Genomic DNA, 25,915 nt, shown 5'->3' on the forward strand with positions numbered 1-25,915 from the left:
GTAGTGTACCAAAATCATATCAACTTGCTAATGCTCTTCAGTCGACAAGTTATCCACTACAAGTGGAATATGCAGATACAAGGAATAAAACAACTGAATACTCAGAAGCAAGTAAAAGTTATTTCACATCAGATACATCATGTTTTCGGTCTGATTGTAAAGATTAACAATTCATTCTTACACACACACACACGAGAAAGAGAGAGAGAGAGAGAGAGAGAGAGAGAGAGAGAGAGAGAGAGAGAGAGAGAGAGAGAGAGAGAGAGAGAGAGAGAGAGAGAGAGAGAGAGAGCAATGGTTCAATAATCTTCTAGCTGCTTTGTAGCTGAAGGATTGAGATAGGTCAAACTGGAGAACAAAATACCTTCAGTGGCTCAAGATTTTAATGTCTATGAATTGAAAATCCAACACTTTCCTCATATCACCAATATTTATCTTTATCTAGGATAGAGGATAGCCAACTTTTTCAGTATACCCTTTCATATCTACTAGTGTTGGTATAATGTGTATGAAGAATATAATGTAAAATCTTTGGATACAGTAGAACAGGCAATAGGCATGTATTATTTATTACTTAATTTAAAGAGTTCAAATCCCATGGTGGTCAAGTTTGCTTTTTATGCTTCCAGAATCAATAAATGAAAGTAACAATAAACTACTGAGTAATATTCATTGTTCCCTCTCCCCAAATTTTTAGCCTTATGCCTTTGTTAGAAATCAATTTTGTTTTAATTTAACCCTTTAGCATTCAGACTAATCTGTCAAATATAATGCTTATTTATTCACATTATTTGATAGCTCCAAGATTTCAACGATGTGATTGTTTATTTTTTAAAAAGATATTGTAGGGTAGGTGTAAGAGGCCAGACCTAGCCAGTCTGATCATAAAAAGTATTGCTGGTTTCAATGCTAAAGGGTAAATGTTACATTTTTAATGAGATGGATGAGTTTGGCTCTTACAAGTATTTCTGGGAACAGTTTCAGTGAGGCACAGATGCATATCTTTCTCAACAGTTTTGCACAAAATTTGTTTTTGGTCATGTAGCCGAACACTTTGTTCACAAAAGCAAGTGGATGGGAACAGCAAAAGTCTCTTCACACATTTTCTAGGCACACTAGTTGTAATTCCAGTGTTCCCACAAACTTCACATACTTCCAACCTCTCTTGCATATTCGTAAGTATATGTGTAACTTGATCTAACAACCTTGATTTAGGCAATAGTTTTATTCAGATGCTGAGAACTTCAGTTTCACAAGTAAGAACGAGACATGAACAAACTGCCGGCATCAATTGTTAGTTGTTGGAGCACTGCATCCTTCAAAACTTCCATGCTTCCTGAGATTCACCAACACTACACCTGATTTTCTCCCCGCCATACACACGCAAGCATGTATCTGACTCATACACTGTTCACTTTCCAGACATTTGTACATTACTGCATATGCTTTATACACACTTTTGACAAGTTATGGTGCACCTGAGCACTGTATACAATAATTTCATTATTATTATATTATTATTATGTTATGTTATACTAAAATCAACTGGAAATATAACAAACACAAATTCAACTTTAAAACCTTTATTACACATTTTAGTTGTGAGAACACATTTTGGCTTGGAATGATACTTGGTAATGAAAATTCCAATTCTTCATGCTTTCCCTTTCTTCTAAAAGGTATGTTTCCCTTTTCCAAAATTTGAAACAAATAACTACAGGATCCCATTTTAATTTTTTTTTCTTATTTTTAATGTCCTTTTGGTTTGATTTTTTTCAATATGAAGATTTGACAATCAGTTTAAACATTGTTGCATACCTAACAGGTTGTGGGAGGAGAAGGGGGAGATAAAATAAGTGATAAACATAGTTGGGATAATTCCTTTCATATACAAATATGATATCTGATTGGTTTCCATTCTTGCAATAGAAATTTTACAACATATTTTATGTCTTTATCTTTAATTTTATGCATTTTCTTTAAAATTTCTGTATTATTATTATTATTATTATTTTAAAGAAACCTTTCAAGGTTTTATTTAATGTAATGGTAGACAACACGAGGAAATGGTAGAAGGAACAGATGTTGAATAACAAATACAGAGTTGAGCTCTACATCAAATACCAAACCATTGATGAAGGAAAGTGGCAGTAATAACTGCAAATTCATTATCCAACTGATAATCTATACAAACTTCATCCTGTGGGCTAATGGTAATTTTCTTTCTTTTAAACTTTTTTTAAAATTAATTTGCCTTCCCCTTTTTGTTTATCTGTGAATTCTGGATGTTGTAAAATTGTGTAGAATGAAAAAAATTCCAATAGAAAAGTTAATGTCTCAATCTGAATCACCAATTCCCATTAAATGAATCTCATTTTTTTTTAAATCAAATTTTCATGTAATCACTCAATATAATTTTACATTATTTCTCCAAGCAAGCATAGAGGAGAGTATTAATTTACAAAAAGATGTTACAGATATGACAAGTATGTCAATAACTCAAGCTTGAATTGGAGATTGTTTCGCTTAATTTTACCTAGTAGGAAATTAAATTAAAAATGATTAAAAAATAAAGAAAAAATCTCATTGTATTTATTGACTAAGTTTATGAATTAATAAAATGACAATTTTAACTAGACAACTTTTTAAATTTTAAAAAAAGGATAAACAGTTCAAGTGAAATAGAGTGTAAAAATGGAAATTACTACTAACCAAGGAGGAAAGGAAAAAAAGTGGGAATTTAATGACTAATAAAAGATAAAGCAAAACTAAATATTATTTCTAGAAAGAAAATAACCTGAATAATAAAACTATAAGAACTGAATTTGAAGATACTGGTTTGCAAATAGAGAATACAAGGTAAAAGCTCCTAATCAAATTGAGAAAGAAACTATTGAAATAGTTCTTATTTGCCCAGCAAAAGACAATTTGATAATACAAGCACTTTAGCAGCCAGAGAGGCATATATTTGTTTTATTTACAGTGAAATCCTGATGTTAGATGATTTCATTTTAGATAAAGTATGTGGTTTTTATTAATTATATAATTTTTTTTACAACCCCAAATATATTTTCTTTCATTTACATACCTACAAATATTTCTTCATAATTGTCATTATATATATATATGTGTATATACATATAACGCATCTGTGAACATCTGTGTACATATATATATATAATGTTTATGTATGTGTGTATATGTATGTGTGTGTGTATACATATAAGTATGTATATGTGTACATAAGCATATGCTTCTGTGTATGTGATTTTTGTAAAAAGATATGTTGGAAGGGTATGCTAATTATATATATATATATATACCCTTTAGAAAATTGAGTAAAAGTGGAGAATAGGGAGGGATGTCTGGGCTAGGTTTAATCAACACCGTGCCTTTATTTGATCAATAAACTCATATAATGGTTACTCAATATATTTTATATAATTTTTCTTCCAGGAAATCTGTAAAGGATTTGGTAGTTGATATTTCTTTTTACAACATTGTTGCTATGTATTAGATGGTTATTGACATCAGCAAAGGAGATGGTATTGAACAGACATAAAAAAAAAGTAGAAGTCAAAGTAAGATTCAAGCTGTTTAAAATCCAGTCACTGAAATTAATGGAGTGCAGTTTCTTCCCTGTCTATAATTGTTGAAAAAAAAAAACAAGACAAGGTAAGACAGAAAGCAAAAGCCTGTATTTTCATGAGGCAGAATGAGGTGAGGGAGAAAGAAAGAGAGGAGAGAGGAGGAGAAAGAGAGAAAGAGAGACAGACAGACAGAGATCTGTAACCTGCTGGAACTGCCAGGCATATCTTTGGGATTATTGTATCATTGCCACAGATTTTCCGGAAAGTTGCTCACTTCACTCATCTCAGTAACTGTGTTGCCATTCTGGGAATATGAAAGCTTGATACGCATACGAAGAGGTTGCTGAAATTAGTTAAAAGATAAATAAGTGGTTATTAGAGAGGGGGGAAATGTCATAGTTTGCCTCGTTCTTTCAAGCTGTAGAATATGTTTGCATATACAAGCAGAAGATAGAATAGTCAATACATGTAGCAGAATACATTTATTTTTCTGAAACTGATGCTTCACTGCATTACTACTCAGCATCTAACAAACATGTGTATGTGCAGGTATACTCATTCACCTTCATACATATCCTCTCTGGTTTAGTCACATTACTATATAAATATACATAGACATATATATATATATGCATACATACATATATATATATATATATATATACAATATGTACATATATCTACACATATACTCATATGTATGAGTGTGTAGATATATGTACATATGTGTGTGTATACACACACACACACACAATGGATTTTATATATTTATTAAAGGGTTACACATGTTTCTGATAAATGGTGGAGGGGACTAGTTCCCTTGTATTAATCAACCAATCTATAGTTAATTGATTGGGAGTGGGGAAAGAGTAGTCTCACACTTTTATCTTCCTCAGAGCCACAAATAAAGTGATTGGCAAAAGACTGACAATTTTGGTCAAATTCCTTTCTTTTGGCAGTCAATCTATTTGTGGCTCTGAGGAAGTGTATTCTATTTCTTTTTTGTTTTGTTTCAATCGATTGACTATGGATTGATTAATACGATTAAATTATGTCACTAGTTCCTTTCAACATTTACCAGAAACATGTGTGAGCCTTTAATAAATGTATAAAATCCATTATCTGCATGTATCTTCAGCAATGTATCAGTTTCTCTTGGTAACTGTACCAGATTTGCAGTTGTTGAGTTTGGATTATCTGGATTCCTACATCTATCACAGGTCATATTTGTTAGCCTGGTGTATCTTCATTTACAAAGAGCTTATGGAGTATGTTATTAGGATTATCAATCCCTTTTTATTTTGATATATCTTAGAGATGAAGCTCTTTCAATAACTTCCTATTGTCTGGAAGATGATCAATGCATTGAAATAAGCTAACTGTTTATGTTACTCAAGAGAAAGCCCATAACCCACTGTTCTGAATTAACTCTTTCAGTATCAACTTGCTTGAGACTGCCCTTAGTTCTATGATACAAATTTCCTGTTTTAAGATGATCTAAATTAAAATGGTCAACCAAATTTTCATGTCAATTTATGTTTCAAATACCAGAATAATAACGACAAACTTATACTAAATTCATCATTATTATCAAAATCAAGTGAAACAAAGGTAGTGAATTTCAACAGAAATATAGTAACAAAAGGGTTAAAATTTCCCTCAAGTAACTCTACCTTCCATCCTGCTGACATCAATCATTATACTATACACTTCAGTTAACCTGCCTGAAAATTTATCAATTCCACATTGTGTATAGGTCAATTAATGTTGAGGACTAGGATCCAGTTGTAAAATGCCTACCTAAATAAGTTAATGTAATTTTTAAATGTCATCAATTCCCTACAAGCAAGGATAGATATTAAAAAAATATTACTGAAGCAATTATAGTTTTTTGAACTGGATGATCAACAACAAGGGATTTAGAGAAAAGCAAATTATAAAATAAGACAGGACTAGATTGATGCTATACCTTAAAAATTAAAAGATAAGGTGAAATAGAGAAAAAAAAAAGAATTTTCATGATGAGAATTTTATATTTCTGATGAATTTATTATAAAAGCCAGCTCCTAAAACATTTTATATATTAGTTAAAGGATTTTTGTTTTTCTGTTAAATAAGTATATTTTTATATGGTTATCTTCTATCTTTTACTTGTTTCATTCATTGGGCTGCAGCCATGCTGGGGCACCACTCTGAAGGGTTTAGTCAAACAAATCAACCCTAGAGCTTAATTTTTTTTAAGGTCTGCTACTTGTCTTATTGGTGTCTTTTGCTGAACTACCAAGTTACAGGGATGTAAACAAATTAACACCAGTTATCAAGTGGTGGTGGTATGGATAAACATAAGCACAAAAACAGGCAGATACACACACACACACACCACACACACACACACTCTTCTGCAGTTTCTGTCAATCAAATTCACTCACAAAGCATTGGTTGTCCCATGGCTATATCAGAAGACACTTGCCCATGGTGCCACACAGTGGGACCTGAAACTATGTGGTTGTGAAGCAAGCTTCATAACCACACAACCATAACTGTGCCTATACACACACACAAACAGAGTGCACATTATTTGTAGCAAGCTGTGCTTATATAGACATCCACACACATACCTTCTGGGGATTATTCACTTTGATTATTTGACTGACAGCTCCCTTGTTTTGGGCTGGAATGGCATTTCCTGACGGAGACAAGAGTTGCAGTTGGAATGACTGAAAAATTAAATAGTGAAAGTTGGGTTTAATATCTCTCAATGATTATCAGAAAAAAAGAGAAGAACATTAAGAACAGACACACACAAGAAAAGACTAAAATAAAGAGAAAAGAGAAGTAATGCTGAAAAATTGATCAACATATACCAGCATGAAAAACTAGAAATCAAAAATTATTTGATTATGCAAACAGCTACATTATTAACACAAATTCTCAGTATTATGTTCTGAAAAGTGTTCTAGTAAATTTTATTTTTGTTTTGTTTTTTATTCTGATTCTTCACATATCTCTTTAAAAAAGTGTTGTTACAGACAGTCAACTGTCTATCTAAATGAAAAATTGACCAAAATGTTCTAATTGGAGAGTTTATCAATATTTACAGAGAGATGAATGAAGCTATGCTGTACTTGTCAATATGTTTATCTACTTTCTTAGAGGATATATTTTTCATTCAATGTCAATTGAGGTTTATTGTTTAATACATACTTTAAATCATACAAAAGTCATACTGGTTGATTCTAGAAAAAATATATTCTGAAACCAATATCAGCATCAAGCATTTCTTATAGAATTTATTACAAATGTTCTTAAATGAACATTTCTGTTCATAATGAAATACATTAATTCATTAATTTCACAATCAATGCTTTGAAGAGAATATATAACTGTCATAGAAATATATATGACATGTTGCAGTTTGGTTTATCAGCAAGTTGATTTAACCCTTTTGTTACCAAACCGCCCGAAAAAATTTTGGTTAATGTGACCAAACCGCCCAAAGCCGCCCGAATTTACCTATTCATATTTAAATGAGAATATCAGAGCAAATCTCTTTAGTACATTTGTGAAAATACGTATTATACATCGTAAAGAGTTCAACTACAGTTTTGTACAAAAATTGAAGTGTAATTTTAATTCCGTGAATTTTGGGAGATTTTTTTCTGAAATTTGTTCCTATTGTGTTTTCAAAATTTGTAATTCTGACAAAAAATGGATACGAATTTCATTATATCAAGCAGCGAGTCAGAATTCGAAGAATTTTCTACTGAAGACCTTCATAAATCTAACTCTATGACTGAAAAAAAAAAAAAGCATGTGGTATTTGATAATGAATCTGATGTTTCATTTTCCGAAAGTGAAAACAGTGAATCCGAGAGCTCCGACAGCAATAAAGAAAATGAATTGGCACCTGAATGGAGTGAAAATTTAAAAACTGTTTCTTTCGGTGATTTTTCTGAAGAAACTGGACCAAGCCACAGACTTTCCCAGAAGAGTAAAGCCTTAGACTATTTCTTTTTACTTTTTCGAATGAGCCTATTTGAAATCATTATGGCGGAAACGAACTGTTACGCTAAATGTAAACAAAACGAAAGAAAGGGTAGTTAGTGGTTTCCCACAACCTTAAATGAAATTAAGACTATTTTGCCATAAATATTATTATGGGTATCAGAAAGTTACCCAGAATAACAAATTCTATCGTAAAATTTTGTTGTATACCCAATTGAATATTAGCTAATAACCCATGTTCTATAGCGATGTTTGAACAAAATTTTAATAATTTTATATTTTGTTGAATTTACCTGTATCTACCTGCAATTAGAGTCACTTTGTGACAAAAATTATAGTATAGAATTGGTTGAGAACATTTCATTAAATTATCTTCCAAAATTCATGTTAATATATTGATAAATAAAAAAGTTATAGTTGTTTAATGAAACCAGACTAAATTTATGATTATGTTAGAAATTAATTGAAACACATAAGGGGTGTATTTTGGTCAGAAATATAGTAACAAAAGGGTTAAGTGTATTTCTAATAAATTTTTTAAGTGAAATTTTTGGTGAGTAATACTTAATATTAACTTCAGAATATTTTTTATTTTCATGTATTTTTGGCTTAATTGACATCATTATCTTTTCATGTGGATGTATCCTGAACAATGAGACTGTATAATATACATAACAAATAATTGTTATTGGCTCTGCATCTAATTCTGCCTACAGTAGGAAAGAAAAGTTATAATACTGATGGTGATTATAGTCTAGCTATAAACTCCCCTTTAATTACATTCTTTACAGCACAATGGAAACACATTTTTGTATCTCATGAAGAGGTGTTTGTAACCATACATGACTAACTTTTGAACCTTCAGGATAAAAATGCTAGTTATATGGGTTCTAGATATCCTTAATAATCTAAATTAGAAGATCTTCATATAAAGTTTCTCTATTGCAGAATTGACAGTGTACGCCAGGTCTTTGATTATCTTTCCCACTGACTTCTTTACATGAATTACCTATTTACTGTTACCTATAACTGCATATAATGTTGTACAAATGGCATTACACTACACTTCATTCTCTTTTTGCATTCAAACTACATGCACATAGAACCTCAACATTTCTTGAATTGGTAGACATACATATCAATCATAAATAGAAACTTTAAAAATGTGATAGAAGCAGAATCTCAAACAATGCTAAAATACATCATTAATGTTACACTTAGCTAAAACCATCTTATTCTCTACAAATTCTAAGCCTTACCACCAACTGTGTAACGGTTTCCGATGTACAATATAACCAAAGTCTCAAAGGGATTTCTTTTTCAGGCCCATATGAAAAAAGCTACTCATTATAGAAGATGTAACCCAACTGTGGATACTCTGCTCATATCATGCATATAGAATGGTACTTTTATTAGATACACCAACATTCTGGATTACATCCAAAATAAAAAAAAAAAGCCTAATAAATAAATCTTCACTCATTAACCATTTGCTAGAAAGTATCTGTGTCCTTTTGTTGCTAAAACAATGGCACTTGCTAACTATAAATTCCTTCTACCAAAATTCACTTGTCTGATCTGTTTTTTTTCATTTCAGCCCCTAGATTATGTATTAAGCCTTGCATTTTGCATAATTTTTTCTCCTCATACCTAAACTTGTCCAGTGTTTTTGCTCAAATACCAACCGCAGCGATGCAATCCATTTGTAATTTTTTTCTTTCAGGTGAGGAAGGTTTAAAAAGGTTTTGGCACTGCCCACTTTAATAAAATTATTAAAAATTAATCAGGAAAAGAAAACAAGGTTTCTTAAATGAAATAATGATAGAGATGATGATGGTGGTGGTGATGATTATGATGATAAACATGAGTGTGACAGCTTATTTTACTAATTTATGAGAGAAGTTAGTAAATTTAAGTCCCAAAACTCATACTATAGATGTTCTGTACACGTGGCTATAGATTTTCTACCTGACTCCTAAAATGATAACACAAATTAAATTACTGTGGTGTTCATAAAAAACATCAATCACTAAAGTCCAAGAGACTGAAAACAACAAAAACTAACTTAGAAATAATTACCTTTGGAACGGCAGCCTGAAATACAAAGTCTGATATTGCCAATGGAGTAGTGTTAGTAGCCTTAAGGTTGATGGTTGTGACACCACTCTGAGTCTCATCCTTTTCACAATGAAACTCAATTAACAAACCATTCTTATTGAAAGCCACAATAGGTGCTAAACCTACAAAAGAAAGAATTTAGTGTTAAAAAGAAAATACAAAGAATAATCAATATACATAATATATATGCATGCATTTACGTACACATTCATGGGTATATGTATGCTTTCTAAGATTGCATGATTGTTTTTATCTATATCAAACTGGTTGCTAACAAAAATAACAAACATCTGTTGCTTTTATGTTTGTTTTAGTTAATGTTTCAAAATATTAAATCTATGCAAGCACAAATGTTATTGTTTTGTTCATTTTCTATGTTGGCTGGTGTAGGATGGGTTGTCATTGTCCAAATCAGTCCTTATTTGGAGTTATTACCTGTTAAATAAGTTAGAATACTTGTCTCATTCATATGTTCCATTTCTGGTAGGGTTTCTACAGCTGAATGTCCAAATAATAATAATTCTACAGAGAGTACTAGGTGCATTTTATGTGTTTATGACTATCATATTTGCAGATAGCAACATAATTTCTTAATATGTCTATTAGATAGTCAGTTCAAGTGATTGAATCTGTAGAAAACAAGCCAGGTTTTCTTTGTTCTTCCCAAAATACAAACTTGGGAAGAATTGATAAAGTGAAACTAAAGGATGCTGGGCCTCAGAGAAGTGAAAAGATCAAAACCAGTGACAATAGGCCAGCCATATAATGCTCACCCAGAAAAACGTGTCTAACCTGATGATGATGATGATACCTCTGCAATATAAGTAACATCAAAAAACACAAGCACCAAATGATGATAATAAAACTATATTCTCCCTTGACTGGTACATTTCAAGTGTTTTCTAGCAAGCCAACTTAATGAGTTAATATTTATTAACCCAATACACCAAAAATGTAAATTTGCCAAATTAAACTATTATCTTGCATACAGATTGAATTTACACAACTCCCACTATTTTTTTCTGAAACACTAACTTATTTGATGATGAAACATGGAACATCATCTCCCTATCTCTTTCCTTTCTCTCATAATAAATATAAAAAGATACAAATGTTTCTTTGGATTTATATGTATTAACAAAAACTGACTAAGATTTAACTGTTTGTTTTCTTAAGCATTATTATCTTTACATATAATATCAAATTTTAATTAGATTTAATATATAATTTATGAAATTTCATTCTCAATTTAGAGAACTGTAAATGAAACATAAAATCACTCACCAGATTTGCCATTAATTTGATTGTTCAAAGGTGTAGATGAATGTATAAGGCCATCTATCAAATTATTCATTGAAGGGGGACCTACAGTGAGAAAAGAATTTGTCATATTTTAGACAAGATGTGGTTCATAATGTAGTTTGGAGCTTGTAATGAAGCAATGTACAGTTTTGAATGATTTGTAGGTGGTGGAGAGAATTGTAGTAATACTGTGTTAAAACAGAAATTTGTGGATGAGACTGTGTGGTTAAAAAACTTGCTTCTGAACCATGTGGTCTTAGGTTCAGTTCCACTGCACAACACCTTGGGCAAGTGTATTTCTTCGATAGACTTGGGATGACCAAAGCATTGTGAATGGATTTGGTAGACAGCAACTAACAGTAGTCCATTATATGTATATGTGTGTGCATGCGCACACACCCTTGTTTTACCTTCATACAATGGTTGTAAACAAGCACCACTATCATACAAGCAATGTTGTTCATTTCCAGCCTTTTTTGTGGGGGAAAAAAAGGGTCTGGCTACAGGATATATGACCTCGGAAACAAAGTGAGGTTTGGTGACAGGCATGGCATCTGACTGTTAGAAAATCTATCTCAACAAATTTTGTCTGACCCATGCAAGCATGGAAAAGTGGATGTTAAATAATAATGATGATATTTAGGAGAGGTGATGATTTTACTGTTTATAGGTTGTATCAGACTGCCAAAAGGGAAGCTAGGAGACAGGTCTATCTAGCCAGAGGGGAAGCAGATAAGAAAAAATTTGCCAATGTTCTGCGCAGCAAGGACCAAAGACTGGAGGTGTTTCGCGTTGCAAGACAGTGTGTGAGAGAGAATTGTGATGTGGTAGGAGAGAAGTGTGTTCGCATGGAAGATGGTTCACTTGCGCTAAATGAGGATGCAAAGAGAGAGGTTTGGAGACGTCACTATGAAAGGTTGCTGAATAAAGAAAATGGATGGGATAAAGAGAGTCTGCCGAATGTTGACCCAACAGAGGGACCAGCTATCCGAGTTGACAGTTCCTTAGTAGTTAAGGCAATTAGAAGCATGAAGACAGGGAAAGTCCCAGGCCCATCAGAAATTACTGCAGAGATGCTCAAAATATCTGGTACTGTCGGCTATAGCCTAGTCACCCGTATAGTTAATCAGGTGATACACGAAGGAGTCATACCCAATGACTGGTGTAGCAGCATAATAGTCAACTGCTACAAAGGTAAAGGTGACGCCCTAGATACAAATAATTACAGAGGTACCAAGCTGTTGGATCAGGTGATGAAGGTTACGGAGAGGGTCATAGCCCAACTAATTAGAGAGAGAGTTAGTTTAGATAAGATGCAGTTTGGGTTCGTGCCAGGGAAAAGTACCACTGATGCTATATTCCTGGTAAGGCAGCTGCAGGAGAAATACCTAGCCAAAGATAAGCCCCTGTACCTGGCTTTTGTTGACATGGAGAAAGCCTTCGACAGGGACCCCGATCCCTTATCTGGTGGTCAATGAGGAAACTATGAATAGATGAATGGTTAGTGAGAGCTGTGCGAGCCATGTACAGGGACGCTGCTAGTAAGGTGAGGGTTGGCAACGAGTACAGTGAAGAATTCCGGGTAGAGGTTGGGGTCCACCAAGGCTCAGTCCTCAGTCCCCTCCTATTTATCATAGTCCTCCAGGCAATAACGGAGGAATTCAAGACAGGATGCCTTTGGGAGCTCCTCTATGCTGATGACCTTGCTCTAATTGCTGAGTCACTATCAGAACTAAGGAGAAGTTTCAGGTGTGGAAGCAAGGATTAGAATCAAAGGGCCTTAGAATCAATCTAGCTAAAACCAAAGTCCTAATAAGTAGGAGGGTAGACAAATCACAAACGCCTTCAGGTAGATGGCCCTGCTCAATCTGTAGAAAAGGAGTAGGTAGAAACTCTATAAGATGCACCAAGTGTAAGCTATGGACACATAAGAGGTGCAGCAATGTCAAAGGAAGGCTAACTAGGAAGATGGTTTTCATATGTGGCAGATGCTCAGGAACAATAAACACTGAAAATGCTCTGAGACCAACTTCTGTCACTTTCCAGGGAGAAAAACTAGAAATAGTTGATAGCTTCCGTTACCTAGGTGACCAAGTCAGCAGTGGGGGTGGGTGTGCTGAAAGTGTAACTGCTAGAGTAAGAATAGCTTGGGCAAAGTTCAGAGAGCTCTTACCTCTGCTGGTGACAAAAGACCTCTCGCTCAGAGTAAAAGGCAGACTGTATGACGCGTGTGTACGAACAGCCATGCTACATGGCAGTGAAACATGGGCCGTGACTGCTGAGGATATGCGTAAGCTCGCTAGAAATGAAGCCAGTATGCTCCGATGGATGTGTAATGTCAGTATTCATACTCGACAGAGTGTAAGTACCATGAGAGAAAAGCTGGACCTAAGAAGCATCAGATGTGGTGTGCAAGAGAGACGTTTGCGCTGGTATGAGCATGTGGCGAGAATGGATGAAGATAGTTGTGTGAAAAAGTGCCACACCCTAGCGGTTGAGGGAACCTGTGGAAGAGGCAGACCCAGGAAAATCTGGGACGAGGTGGTGAAGTATGACCTTCAAACTTTAGGTCTCACCGAGGAAATGACTAGAAACTGAGACTTCTGGAAGTATGCTGTGCATGAGAAGACCCGGCAGGACAAGTGAGACCATAACCCATGGCCTTCTACATGGGATGTAGCCAGCCCACTTATGCATACCTTCCCTTCTTGGGACACAAAACTCTACTTGTGAAGACCTGTTGAGGTAAGTGAGGATCAGAATCGAAATCGATCAATGGAAATTGCAGCTGAGTTACCAGTGCCGGTGGCACGTAAGAGAACCATCCGAATGTGGCCGTTGCCAGCACCGCCTCGACTGGCCTCGTCCGGTGGCACGTAAAAAGCGCTATCCGTTCGTGGCTGTTGCCAGCGCCGCCCCGACTGGCCTCGTGCCGGTGGCACGTAAAAAGCACCATCCGTTCGTGGCCGTTGCCAGCCTCGCCTGGCCCCCGTGCTGGTGGCACATAAAAAGGAAAATCTGATCGTGGCCGTTTGCCAGTGGCACGTAAAATGCACCCACTATACTCATGGAGTGGTTGGCATTAGGAAGGGCATCCAGCCGTAGAAACATTGCCAGGTCAAACTGGGCCTGGTGCAGCCTTCTGGCTTCCCAGACCCCAGTTGAACCATCCAACCCATGCTAGCATGGAAAGCGGACGCTAAACGATGATGATAGGTTGGTCTTCTGTGATCTGTTTAAGTAACCATATTTTCTTGAAATTCACTAAGAATATCAAGTTTTGTTTTGTTGAAAGAGAGAGAGGGTGGATTTTCAAACACTGATAAAGCAATATTGCAAACTGGTTGATATATCATTGATCTCTGCAAGCTATAGAGTTTATATAACATTTAGCTTTATAAGCTTACACTTTTATCTCAAACTGTTGTAAAAATTGAATTGTGTAACAAAAAAAGATGTGGAAGAATAGACAAAAATATTAAAAAAAAACAAAAAAAAACTAACCTGTATTTATATTGTCTGAATTGGTACTGCTGACGCCAACATCGAGAAGATCAAGAAGATCTGTGGCAGCAGTCGGTTTCTGTGGTTCTTGGTTGGTATTTATGACTGGATCAGATCCAAGATCACCAATAAGATCCAAAATATTTTGACTCTGTAAACAATAGAATATGAAAATAACAAATTAGTTAGGGTCTGTTAGTGGAGATTTCAACATAGATTTTAAGATTACAATATTACAATAAAACTAGCCATGTTGAATTTATATTTTTGAAAAGTATGTCACAAGATAATTGCTTAAAGCTAGTCTTCTTTCAATTTACTAACTCTAACAACATATTGACAAAATACATGATTGGTACACAATTTAAATGATGCAGTTGTAAATTTCAAAATACTTTTAACAGTTCTGTAAGTAAATATGTATTTTAAACAACAAGAATCTGGTAAAATAATATTAACAACAATTTGTTGTAAACAAAAGATGAGTATGAGAAATCCAATTCATTTTTCTTTACCAGCAAAGACTGCTGGTTGAAACATTAATTACTTAGATTCACTTACAAATTAATTGTTAAACATTTAGGCACAATGTTTAAAAATTGTATTTTCTACAATTATACTAGCAAACTTTAAACATTATGTAATTTAAGATGTTACTATATATATATATATATATATATATATATATATATATATATATGTATCTATATATACCTCAGTGTGTTGAGTGTTCTGTACATTGGTCTTTTCAACATCTCCATTTAATAAGTCATTTTCTTGTAAACTTTCATTGTTGTACATACTCTGACGTTTACTCTCAATCAAAGGCATGTGTTCCAGCAGGGCACCTCTACAAGAATAAATTCAAGATAAAATTATGAAGAAATATAAGATATAAACAACAAAGCTGATTCCATAATAACAAGAGAAAATAGAAAAAATAAACAGGAATGTACACAAGAAAATGTCACATAAGACAGTGACACTGAGTTATGGCTTTAAAATGCAAGTAAATGGAGTTTGTAAAACACTACATAGTACTTCAGAGAAAGCTTTATAATCTAAGGCTAACCATTAACATGATATAAAAGTTTATGAATAAAAACATTTAAATTTAAATGATGTTAAATAAAAACACTGGTAATTATTTAAATGAAAATAACTGGAATATAAAAAAACACCCAAAAAGAATAATAAATATACAGACATTTGTTCAGTATAAGGACTCTCAAGTGAAAGAATAGTCAAACAGAATCACCATGAAATTTATCAAAAATTATGAGTATTAGATATATAAAAGTTTGAAGCAAGTCTTACCTCATATGATCATATTTGGAGAAGAGAGAAGAATATTCTATAGATCGCTGCTGTAATTCTACTATAGTACTCCGACTATATTTAATAATTGCATCTTTAATTTTTCTGTAAATTTAAAAATAAACACCAACTTAAATTAGCACATAGATTTAAAAAAGCTAATAATATTTAAGAAGCATATAAATGAACAGACATAGACAAGAAGATATATCTTTTTCTTTTATCAGTTTTAGACACTGGACTGCAGCCATGCTGGGGCACTGCTTTGAAGGGTTTAGTTGAACAAATTGATCCCAGTACTTTTTGAGTGATTACTCTAGTGATCCCTTTTGCTGAAACACTAAGTTACAGGGATGTAAACAAACCAGCCCTGGTTGTTAAGCAGTAACACACACAATGGGTTTCTTCCAGTTTCTACCTATAAAATCCACTCACGAGGCTTTAGTTAGCCTAGGGCTTTATTAGAAGGTACTTGCCCAGGGTGTTGTACAGTGGAACTGAACTCAAGACTACATGGTTGAGAAGCAAGTTTCTTACTGATACAGCCATGCCTACACCAATGACCATTTATAAACCAAAATTTCTAAAACAATAAATAAATAAATATTTAGAAATTAAATTTAGCAATTACTCACTTCGAAGAAAGTTCTGAAAATCTGGTACTAAGTTTCAGTAGTGCTGTTATGGCATATTCTTTAGATACAATAGAAGAATTGTTGTTAGAGAGGACTTTCTCTAAAGCAGATATAACATCATCTTCTTTTACCTGTAATTAGAATTAATATAAAAAGTAACAATTACTTTCTTATGGATAGATATTAAAAAAATTTATAAGAATAATTTAGTGAAATTAATAAACAATCATAGCATTAATTTTTACAAAGAGAATGTAACTCACTGACAAGTCAGTGTCAAAGTGAAAATTCTTTGTAATGAAAAAAAGGAAGAAAATTGTAGAGGAAACATTAAGCGAAATATTTGTAAGGAACATTCAACAATTAAGTATATATACAATGATTATTGGTATACATACTCTTTATCCTTGTTTGTATATTTCCTAAATCAATGCCTTAACTCCCATGTCTATTTGCTCTACCTTACAAACACACTAACTAAACCAAAAAAAGTATGAAACGACTACTTAGAGAAACTAATTTTTATCAAAAATCAAATGACTATAGAAAATGTTTATAGATGCAGATAATACACAGAGTTTATAAATATAAAAGAACAGAAGTTAATCTAGCACTTGGTATCACTGATTTAAGGTTCGATTATTTTATTGTTTTCATGGTTTCAGTCATTGGCATATTGGCCACCTAGAACACTTCAATACAGAGTATAGTTAATTTATATAGATGCCAATATTCATCTCATCAATCATAGAAGGGTGAAAGACAAAGTCAACTTGAGTGTGATTTGAACTCAGACACAAATACCACATTATACAGTCATCATTGTTTAATTCTTGAGCTTTCAGATTACTCAATCAACTATAATGCTTATCTATCCACATTGTTTTGAATTAATCATGGATTATCTCATAGCTTCGAGAATTCTATATTGTTATTGTTTATTTTTTAGCATGACATTGAAAGGTAGGTGCAAGAAGCCAGATCTGGCCAGCCTGAACATAAAACAGAATACTTAGGACTAATATGGCTGGTTTAAACATCAAAGGTTTAATGACTACTTTTCTATGCTTGCATGGGTCAGATACAATTTGAGGCAGATTTTCAATGGTTAGATGTCCTTCCTCTTTTGCACCCAAGCTGAGTAATATGCTTCCCCAAAGAATGGGGAAATGAAGGACATTGGTTTGTATAATGGTGATGTTTGTTTATAGTTATTGCATGTAAAAAAACAAACACACAAATGCACACATATAAATATAAATGATGGGCTTCCATGTACCAAATCCACACACAAGGGATTGGTTGGCACAGAGCTATATATATAGAAGGCATTTGCCCAAGATGCCACTCAGTGGGATTGAATCTAAAACTACATGAGTGGAAGGAAACTTAATTGCACAGCCATGCTTGTGACTATTTATATATCTATCTAAATGTGTGTGTGTGTGTAAACACACACATACATTTGATGGGCTTCCAAACATTTTCTATCAACTGAATCTCTTTGCATGGCTTTTGTAGTAAACACTTGCCCAAGCAGTGCAATCAAACCTGGAACCATATGGTAGTGAAGTGTTGTTTTTTAATCACAAAGCCATGCCTATTCCCAGAAATTATGAGCTAAGAAGGTTATCTATTATGCCACAGGCCTTATTACATGATCAAGAAGTATATTAAAAAAGTAGACCAAACTGAATAGAAAAGTTACACAGATTAAAAAAAAACTATAAAAAATTTAAAAGAATTATTCCATATTATAGTTAGAGAAGCATTTTATACTTTAAAAAAAAAAGCATTTGAAAATATGTAATTAGAAATGTTCTCACATTTAATGGTTCTTCTTCATCACAATGTCCATTCACTAGAAGGTCTCCATATTCACCAATACACCAAGAAGCAACTTGGACCAAAGGTTGCTGCTCGATATCCATTCCAATAGCTTTATACAGTTGATAAACTGTATATGTATGTAGATTGCTGGTACTAGCTATTAACTGAATCAAAATAGAGACTACATCTCCACGCACTGAATTACCAGCCTAGAAAAATCAGAAGCAGTCAAGAACAAAGGTTTAGTATTTCAGCAAAAAAATAAGAATTTTCAATTTTAAATTAGCAAATAAATGAATAATTGCAAGAGCCTTAAAAATTAAAAAAATTATAAATACTGTTCAATTAATTTATTACCATATCACAAAATTATAGTAAAATACAATGTATAAATAGACGACACAGTGTCTGACAAAGGCAAAATTGGTGGCAAGAAATCAAGCATTCTTTGTTATAGTTCTGATAATTAAAAGGAAAAATTACAAGGACTGAAAGGCAAAGTCAACCTCAGAAGAATCTGAACTTAGAGTATAGCTGGAAGAAATGCCACTAAGCATTTTGTCTGACATGCTAATAATTCTGCCAGTTTGCTGCCTTCAGAATAATAATTATTCTTACTATATGCACAAGGCCTGGAGTTTTGTGGGTGGGTGGGAATGGATGAAAGGCAAATTGATCCTACCAAGTTACTGCCTTAGTAATAATAATAATAATAATGGTTTTAAAAATTTTGGCCAGCAATTTCAGGAGAGGGTATAAGTCAATTACATCAACTGGTACTTATTTTATTGACCCTGAAAGGATGAAAAGCAAAGTCGAACTTGGTGGAATTTTAATTCTGAAAGTTAAGATGGATGAACTGCCACTAAGTATTTTGTCTGGCATGCTAATGTAGCAAGCCAGCTTATATAATAATCTTTTGCAAATGTTTTTTTGAATGAGTGTATCTTAGGATTAATATTTGAAAGGTTTACCAGTGTACATGAATCTTGCTAATATTGCTTGTATTACAAATACATAGATAGTTGGCTTAACCAGAATAGTTTAACACCCCAAGACCTAACAGAAAATTATTCAAGAATTTGATTTATGCAAGTGTACAGATGCCTGAAAACTTTAGAACTAGAGTACCATCACAGAATTGAGTTTCAGAGTTGTAATTTTTAAAAATTTAAAACTAGTCTCAATGTTTTTAAAAATCAATTATTTAAAAAATTATCTCAAATTTTCAACTTTTCAGACCATATAGCTTAGACAATTCATCATCATCATTGTTCGACCGTGGTCAAGACAATGGAATTTACCATGCTACGCCAGACTTCCCGGTCCATCATGGCATTACGGAGGTCCTGTTGCTGGATGCCTGTATCCCTGGAGATTACATCAGGGTAGGAGAGTGTGCGCCCTCTGGTATTGCGAGTAGATGGCTTCCAGAGGAGAAGAGTAGAAATTACTTCTTTTTCAGCTCCACAACAATGTCCAGCAAACTGGACTCTCCTACCTTTCACAAGAGATGACACAGGTGGTAGTTTCCCATATATTTGCATTTTGGTTGGATGGCGCCTCCACGAGAGATTTTGAGCTCTCATAAGGAGGCGAGTGTAGGTTCCATCCAACCGCCTCTCAAGCTTCTTTGATAACGTCCAGGTTTCTGAGCCATATAGTAGAATTGGTTCGACTGTGGCTTTGAAGATTTCAAGTTTGAAGTCTCTATTTAGATTTGATGACCAGATCTTATGCATGTCATTACAGGCTGACCAGGCTATACCCTTTCTAGTTAGAAAGTCTTTTCCAGATGATGATATGTATGACCCAAGATATTTGTAATCAGAAACCATATTTAAGGGCGCATTACAAGTTGTTTGAACTTAGAGCAACTATTAAATGACTGTTCATTTATAGTCTCGTATTCTTACAAAGAGGTTTCAAATTTTATTCATTTAAACTCTGAAACCATTTCCATATTCCACTGGGGGCATTACTATTTTTTTTTCCAGCTTAATGATATGTAACTATAGTGTATGTAAAGCTTATGTGGTGAAAGGACTTGTTTTTGATATTAGTTTATTGCACTGATGAAATGATGGGGGTGGGAGAGAACTGGTAAAGCTATAATAAATTTGTAAATTAGAGACATGTTTCCATTATGACAACCAGTTTCCTTAAAGTCTATGTCTCCTTTGTTATGGTCTCTGTGTTTTGGGTGAATGGCACTTAGAATCTAGTCTTTTGTATGTGCATAGTGACACCACTATCTAAAATAATGAACTGTATGAAGCAATGTTCTCAAATGATGTTTAAAGATAAGTGAATAACAAGGTTGCTAATAGGACATAATATGGAGAGAGATATACAGCTACAAACTAACAACTCAAATTTGTTTTAAACATTACAGCTAAAGCTATACTTATGTCTTATTCAACTACAATGAGGAATTATGTTCTGTATGTTGTCTTTATTTTAGTTAAGGACACTGAAGTAAATAGAACATTCCTTTGTTTCTAAAACTTCAGTGACATGTTTGTAAGTTTTATACTGTTCAACCAGATCTTTTAGTCAAATATCTTTTTTCTTTCTTTTTTTTTCAGATTAGTAAGAAACTTCATATTGCAAATACCAGTTCCTGAGTAAGTTTAATCTCATTCAGTCAGTGCACATTTACCATTTAGATATAAATAAATAGTAGTAACATAATCCGAAATCAACCAAAACAGTTAAAGCTTGCACAATGAACTTAATGCCAACAGTAATGCAATACTAACCGTTGTCAAAACTTTTACCACAGTATCAATATGCCATCGTTTGTTTGGTGCATACCTACAATAATTAAAGGTAACATTCTAGAAACTCTCAAACATTTACAAGAAACAGTAAAAAGGATAAAATTTTTTGAAAATGAATTTTCAAAAAAGTTCAAATAATTTTATTTGACAAATATACAGCACTTCAAACATTAAAGTGGTGAACAACATATGGTAATATGAAATTGTTTTCTAGCTCTGCATTTTTGAAGATGACTGCAATGAAAAATCTCAAACTTGAAAAATATGTCAAGGCTAATGATAGCAAGGGCATCTAGCTGTAAAACAATGTCTTGATAATATGTATTGATCTAACTGATATTAACATGACAAAATGTAAAATGCATGAATACATGTACAAAATAGATAAAAATGTAGTTTTCAAAAGCATCAATGGTTTTAGTACCAAAATTTCATGAATTAGAGGAATCTGCCCTGTAAAAAAATCAGTCTCCAAAATATTAGTAATAAAATAAACTACATTATTTATTTTTTAAACCTTGCCCTGTTCATTCTAATCACACACTGAAAGTAGAAAATAGTAGTTCTTGTCATTTTGACAAATTTAATTTACACATCATAAACTATCTTCCTTTATCATGTGCATTATAACTGCCCTCTACCATGTTGCATTCTACATTTGACATATAGGTATTATAAAGGCTGTTCTTAGCATACACACTTTTATTATTGGCAAAGGCATTAAATGTCGTAACTTTTAAAAACATTTCATAGTTTAATTTCCAGAGCTGGTAAAGTAACATATATAACTAATGAAATACATCCACCAATAAAATTTATTCTATTTTTGAAACAGTAATCCACCTGTACAACAAAATTTGTCAATCTGTTACACAACACAGCTTATCTACTCATTTCTTTCCAATTGATTGAACACATTCACTTTTCTAACCCATGCTAGCATGGAAAACGGACGCTAAATGATGATGATGATGATCCTTTCCATCAATGATACTAAATTCTATAAAAGAGAGAGACACTCTATATTGAAAGTAACCTATTTAAAACAGCTGTTCCAAATTAAAGTAATATATCACCAGTGTAATAATTGCAAGCTGGATACGTGCAGAGATATGTTTAAATACTGGTAAATAGAGTCACTTATATCATCATATTGGAGGCCATTATGACCACCATCACTCCACCTAATAAAACATCTAACTCAATTTTAAACTCATGGTGATGGCCAATAATGAAATTATGTAATTAAAAGATAACAAAACACCTTAAAGATTTACAAATCTATCATTTATAGTTTGTGTTATTAAATCCTTCATGTTGTGAGTCACTGTAGTTGATATGTATCTACTAATTTAGCTATCAACTATAGTGGCACTCAGCATGAGTTAAATAGTAAAGCCTGAGAAAATTAAAGAATAGAAATTACTTTTCAGCAGCCAAGACTATGTTGGAACAACAGTCTGCTTTAAATTCAGGATCACAGGTTTCCAGAAATGTAAGCAGCTCTTTAACCATTCCTCGTACATTGGAGCTACTGATGAGAGCAAAACATAGTTCCATAGCACGTCTAGAAGAAAAAAAAAAATGAAATAACAAATATAAGTTCTCAAATTATGGCATTTATATGATGGCAGAAACCTTATTTTTTAATAAAAAAACTCCCTATCAAAAAGTAGAGGTGGTACTCAAGTTCTTGTCAGGACAAATAAAGCAAATACAGAAAGTAGCTTTGCCTGGAGATATAATGTGTAAATCTACAAAGTACAAGCTTAATTTATAAGCTTTACAACGTACCACTTCAATTCAAAATGTAATTACAGATTTCATATTAACTTTAATAAAAATACATGTTTGTGTATTTTATTGTGGGTGTTGGAAAGCTTAGAAGTGTGGGGAGTGTATGTAAAATGGTTGGGGTTTTTGGAGAGTTTACTATATTTGTTTTTAGCTGATGAGAGTGATTTGTGTAGGATTTTGTGTAGCATTGGAGTGTAAGTGTGAATGATTATGTGTTAGAATAATTGATCTGTTATTGTGATAAGAAAGAAGATGGAGAAGTTTAATTTGTTATTCAGTGGTATGGTGTGTAAATGTGTGTGTGTGGGTGGATGTTTTGGCAAATGAGCAGGCATAGATTTTTATTTGTGAAAATGAGATCAATTGGTACTCAGAATTATTTTAAAGGCCAGGGTAAAGATTTTTAGAGGTGTGTTTGTGAATGAAGAATTTTTGAAGGATAAGTGATGGTGAAGACAAGAGAGTTGAGTTTGGGAATTTGGGTTTTTTTTAAACAAAATTTGTGTGTGTGGGAAGGTATAGGGGTGGTGTTGGATGGTAGGTGGTATTGAGAATCATGAGTTTGTTAACATGCTTAGAGTGTGGGGGAAGAGAGGCAAAGAGGAGGAATTGGTTATAGCAAACAGGTTATCAACAATGGAAGGACAGAGATATTTTACAAGTTGAAGAGGAAACAACATGTTCCACAATTTTAAAATATCTAGTGTTAGAACAGGTATGACCATGTAGCTAAGAAGTCTGCTTCACAACCACATGGCTCTGAGTTCAGTTCTATTCTACAACATCTTGGGTAAGTGTCTTCTACTTCTGTTGCAACCATGCAGACTAGTCTCTGAAGGCCTGCAATCTGTCATTCGAGCTGATCTTCCTCCTATGACTAAGTACAAAAAAGAACAAATGTGAACTACTTGACTTACTTCCGAATAGAAATATCAGGGTCTCTCAAGCAGTCAACAATTGTGGTCCGGTGTCGCTGTACAGCATTGTGATCAGCATATACAACTCGCAGTAGTGTGTTTAAAGCAACATATCTGCAACAATAAAAAATATTAATCTTAATTAAGCTTTCATCTAAGATCAATATAATTCTGTCAATCTACTACTGTTTTTTTTAAATAATAACAAAATTATTTCATACATATATATCATATTCTAATAAGTTCACATTTCTTTGCAAAATTATTCTTCATCAGAATTAGTTCCTCATAATAGTCAAATAAAGAAAAAGTATCAATGAAAAAACACAATTCTATTTCCTAACACTTCTTTTCTTCTTTTAGGATACACTCTCTTGTGTAAAGAACTTAAAGCGGTTGTACATGTTTTGGAAATGATACAACAAATCAAAGACTGCAAAATCCATAAAATTGAACACATTTTTGTGTTATAAGAAGTGAATGCTAATGCTTCAGGTAGAGTTCTCCCCGAGAGAAGTTACTATACAAACATTTTGATAAAGTTGGCTGAGCTAAATAGTCTAAGCAGAATGAAGATTTTGTGACACTACTAATTATATATGAATTGGTCTAATGATCTGAACAATATCTGTGGCAACAATATATAATATCTGTTCAAATTCGTTAAATGAATTCTCAATTTAAACATTAACAACAGAAATAGAAAGATAGAATGTCATTAAAAGCAAGGGAAATATTTACATACCGAATATTTTTGTCACTATTCAAAAGGAATCTACCCAAAATATTTACAGCCAAAACCTAAAAGGAGATTTAATATTATTTTTAATTTATCAGACATATAAAATCAGACATAAAATATTTTAAAATTTTCAAAATAGACTAAGGTAACAAATCTCTTGCAAATGATAAAATATTTTCAAACATTCATCAACTGCATCATTTTTATGTTTCTGATGATAGAAATTACTAGAAATTACTAGAGTTGAACAAAGAGTCTAATTCATTTATCATTCCATTTTTGTCAATTTCCAAGAATCCTGAGTTCATTCTGATGTGGCTTCATATATCTTAATATATTCTGCTCTAACTTACATTTTAGGAAAATTTGCATTAGAGCCTCATAAAACTGTATAAAAATTATTATTAATTAAGTTTTGTGAAACAGTAATGGAAGACAGATCAGCAGAGGTAAATTAAGGCCTTGGAAATAAAATGACATGTATTAGAAATTTTTTGGAAAAAGATGCCTTACAAAAACATCCAACTCATAACAGTATTAAAAAAAAAAAGACATTAATCCTTTGCTTGTCCAAAGTATTTTCTTAATTTTGTCCTAAATGTCCATGCTTAGTCCTTGTTTCATGTTCTGAGTAATATAAAGCTTTCCTTTCATAATTTCCAACTTACTATGATGGTTTAAAAAAAATCAGGAATGTGTATTATGTATGATGCATGGACAGCAGGAAATTATGTCCTGTCTATCACATATGATATACAGGACAGGCAAAGGGTTTACCTTTACTGCATGAGAACTGTGCACATGTACTTGAGACACATGAACCAAGTTAACTCATTTTTGATAGTAGGGTATTTTCCACAAATACTACATTTCATATGATGTAGTAGGCACAATTAACTAATAATTAATTCAGTATCTGCACATTATTATGCAAAAATTTAAATAGTGCAGTGATTTAAATTTAAATAGTTAATACATCATTTTTGACAGTGTTAAATAATGCATCCTTCCAAAACTCATTCATTAAAATAACTATAAAAAAAAGTAGGAAGTAGATTCTTTTGAAGAATGAAAATATTCCCACTTACTCTCAAACCAGCTTCTGACTGAATACCCATGATGGTCAAAACTATCTCATACAAGATAGCATGTCCTACATTTTTACTGGTGTCTGTGTTTGTAGCAACCTGAATTTTAAGATATTTTAGAATGTTACATCAACCACAAAAAGTAAGTAAAGATTTATATCATTAAATGTCTTAATTTTTCCTACACTTTTTACAATAATATTTCATTAGAAATTAATTCCATTAAAATACATGGAAAAATTATAATATAGATTTGTTAAATGGTCATTTTAAAATGTTCATAAAAT

General features: G+C 32.9%; 1 protein-coding gene across 16 annotated transcripts in view; it reads right to left on the bottom strand.

Moving 5' to 3' along the window:
- Positions 1–1,567: 1,567 nt before the first annotated feature.
- Positions 1,568–25,915, bottom strand: part of LOC115209788 (AP-1 complex subunit gamma-1) — a 126,970-nt gene continuing 102,622 nt past the window's right edge. For all 16 annotated transcript variants that reach the window (XM_036501268.1, XM_036501278.1, XM_036501271.1 and 13 more), the window contains 14 exons: positions 25,629–25,727; positions 24,544–24,599; positions 23,799–23,912; positions 22,511–22,651; positions 21,064–21,118; positions 18,298–18,510; positions 16,472–16,602; positions 15,837–15,941; positions 15,234–15,369; positions 14,520–14,670; positions 10,998–11,078; positions 9,675–9,835; positions 6,209–6,307; positions 1,568–3,933 (listed from right to left, as the gene is read on the bottom strand). In XM_036501268.1, coding sequence (XP_036357161.1) covers positions 3,832–3,933; positions 6,209–6,307; positions 9,675–9,835; positions 10,998–11,078; positions 14,520–14,670; positions 15,234–15,369; positions 15,837–15,941; positions 16,472–16,602; positions 18,298–18,510; positions 21,064–21,118; positions 22,511–22,651; positions 23,799–23,912; positions 24,544–24,599; positions 25,629–25,727 — 1,644 coding nt within the window. In that variant the 3' untranslated portion in view covers positions 1,568–3,831. The remainder of the gene's footprint in view (positions 3,934–6,208; positions 6,308–9,674; positions 9,836–10,997; positions 11,079–14,519; positions 14,671–15,233; positions 15,370–15,836; positions 15,942–16,471; positions 16,603–18,297; positions 18,511–21,063; positions 21,119–22,510; positions 22,652–23,798; positions 23,913–24,543; positions 24,600–25,628; positions 25,728–25,915) is intronic.

The sequence above is a fragment of the Octopus sinensis genome, linkage group LG3, assembly GCF_006345805.1.
Source record: "Octopus sinensis linkage group LG3, ASM634580v1, whole genome shotgun sequence".
In the NCBI taxonomy this organism is placed as follows: domain Eukaryota; kingdom Metazoa; phylum Mollusca; class Cephalopoda; order Octopoda; family Octopodidae; genus Octopus; species Octopus sinensis.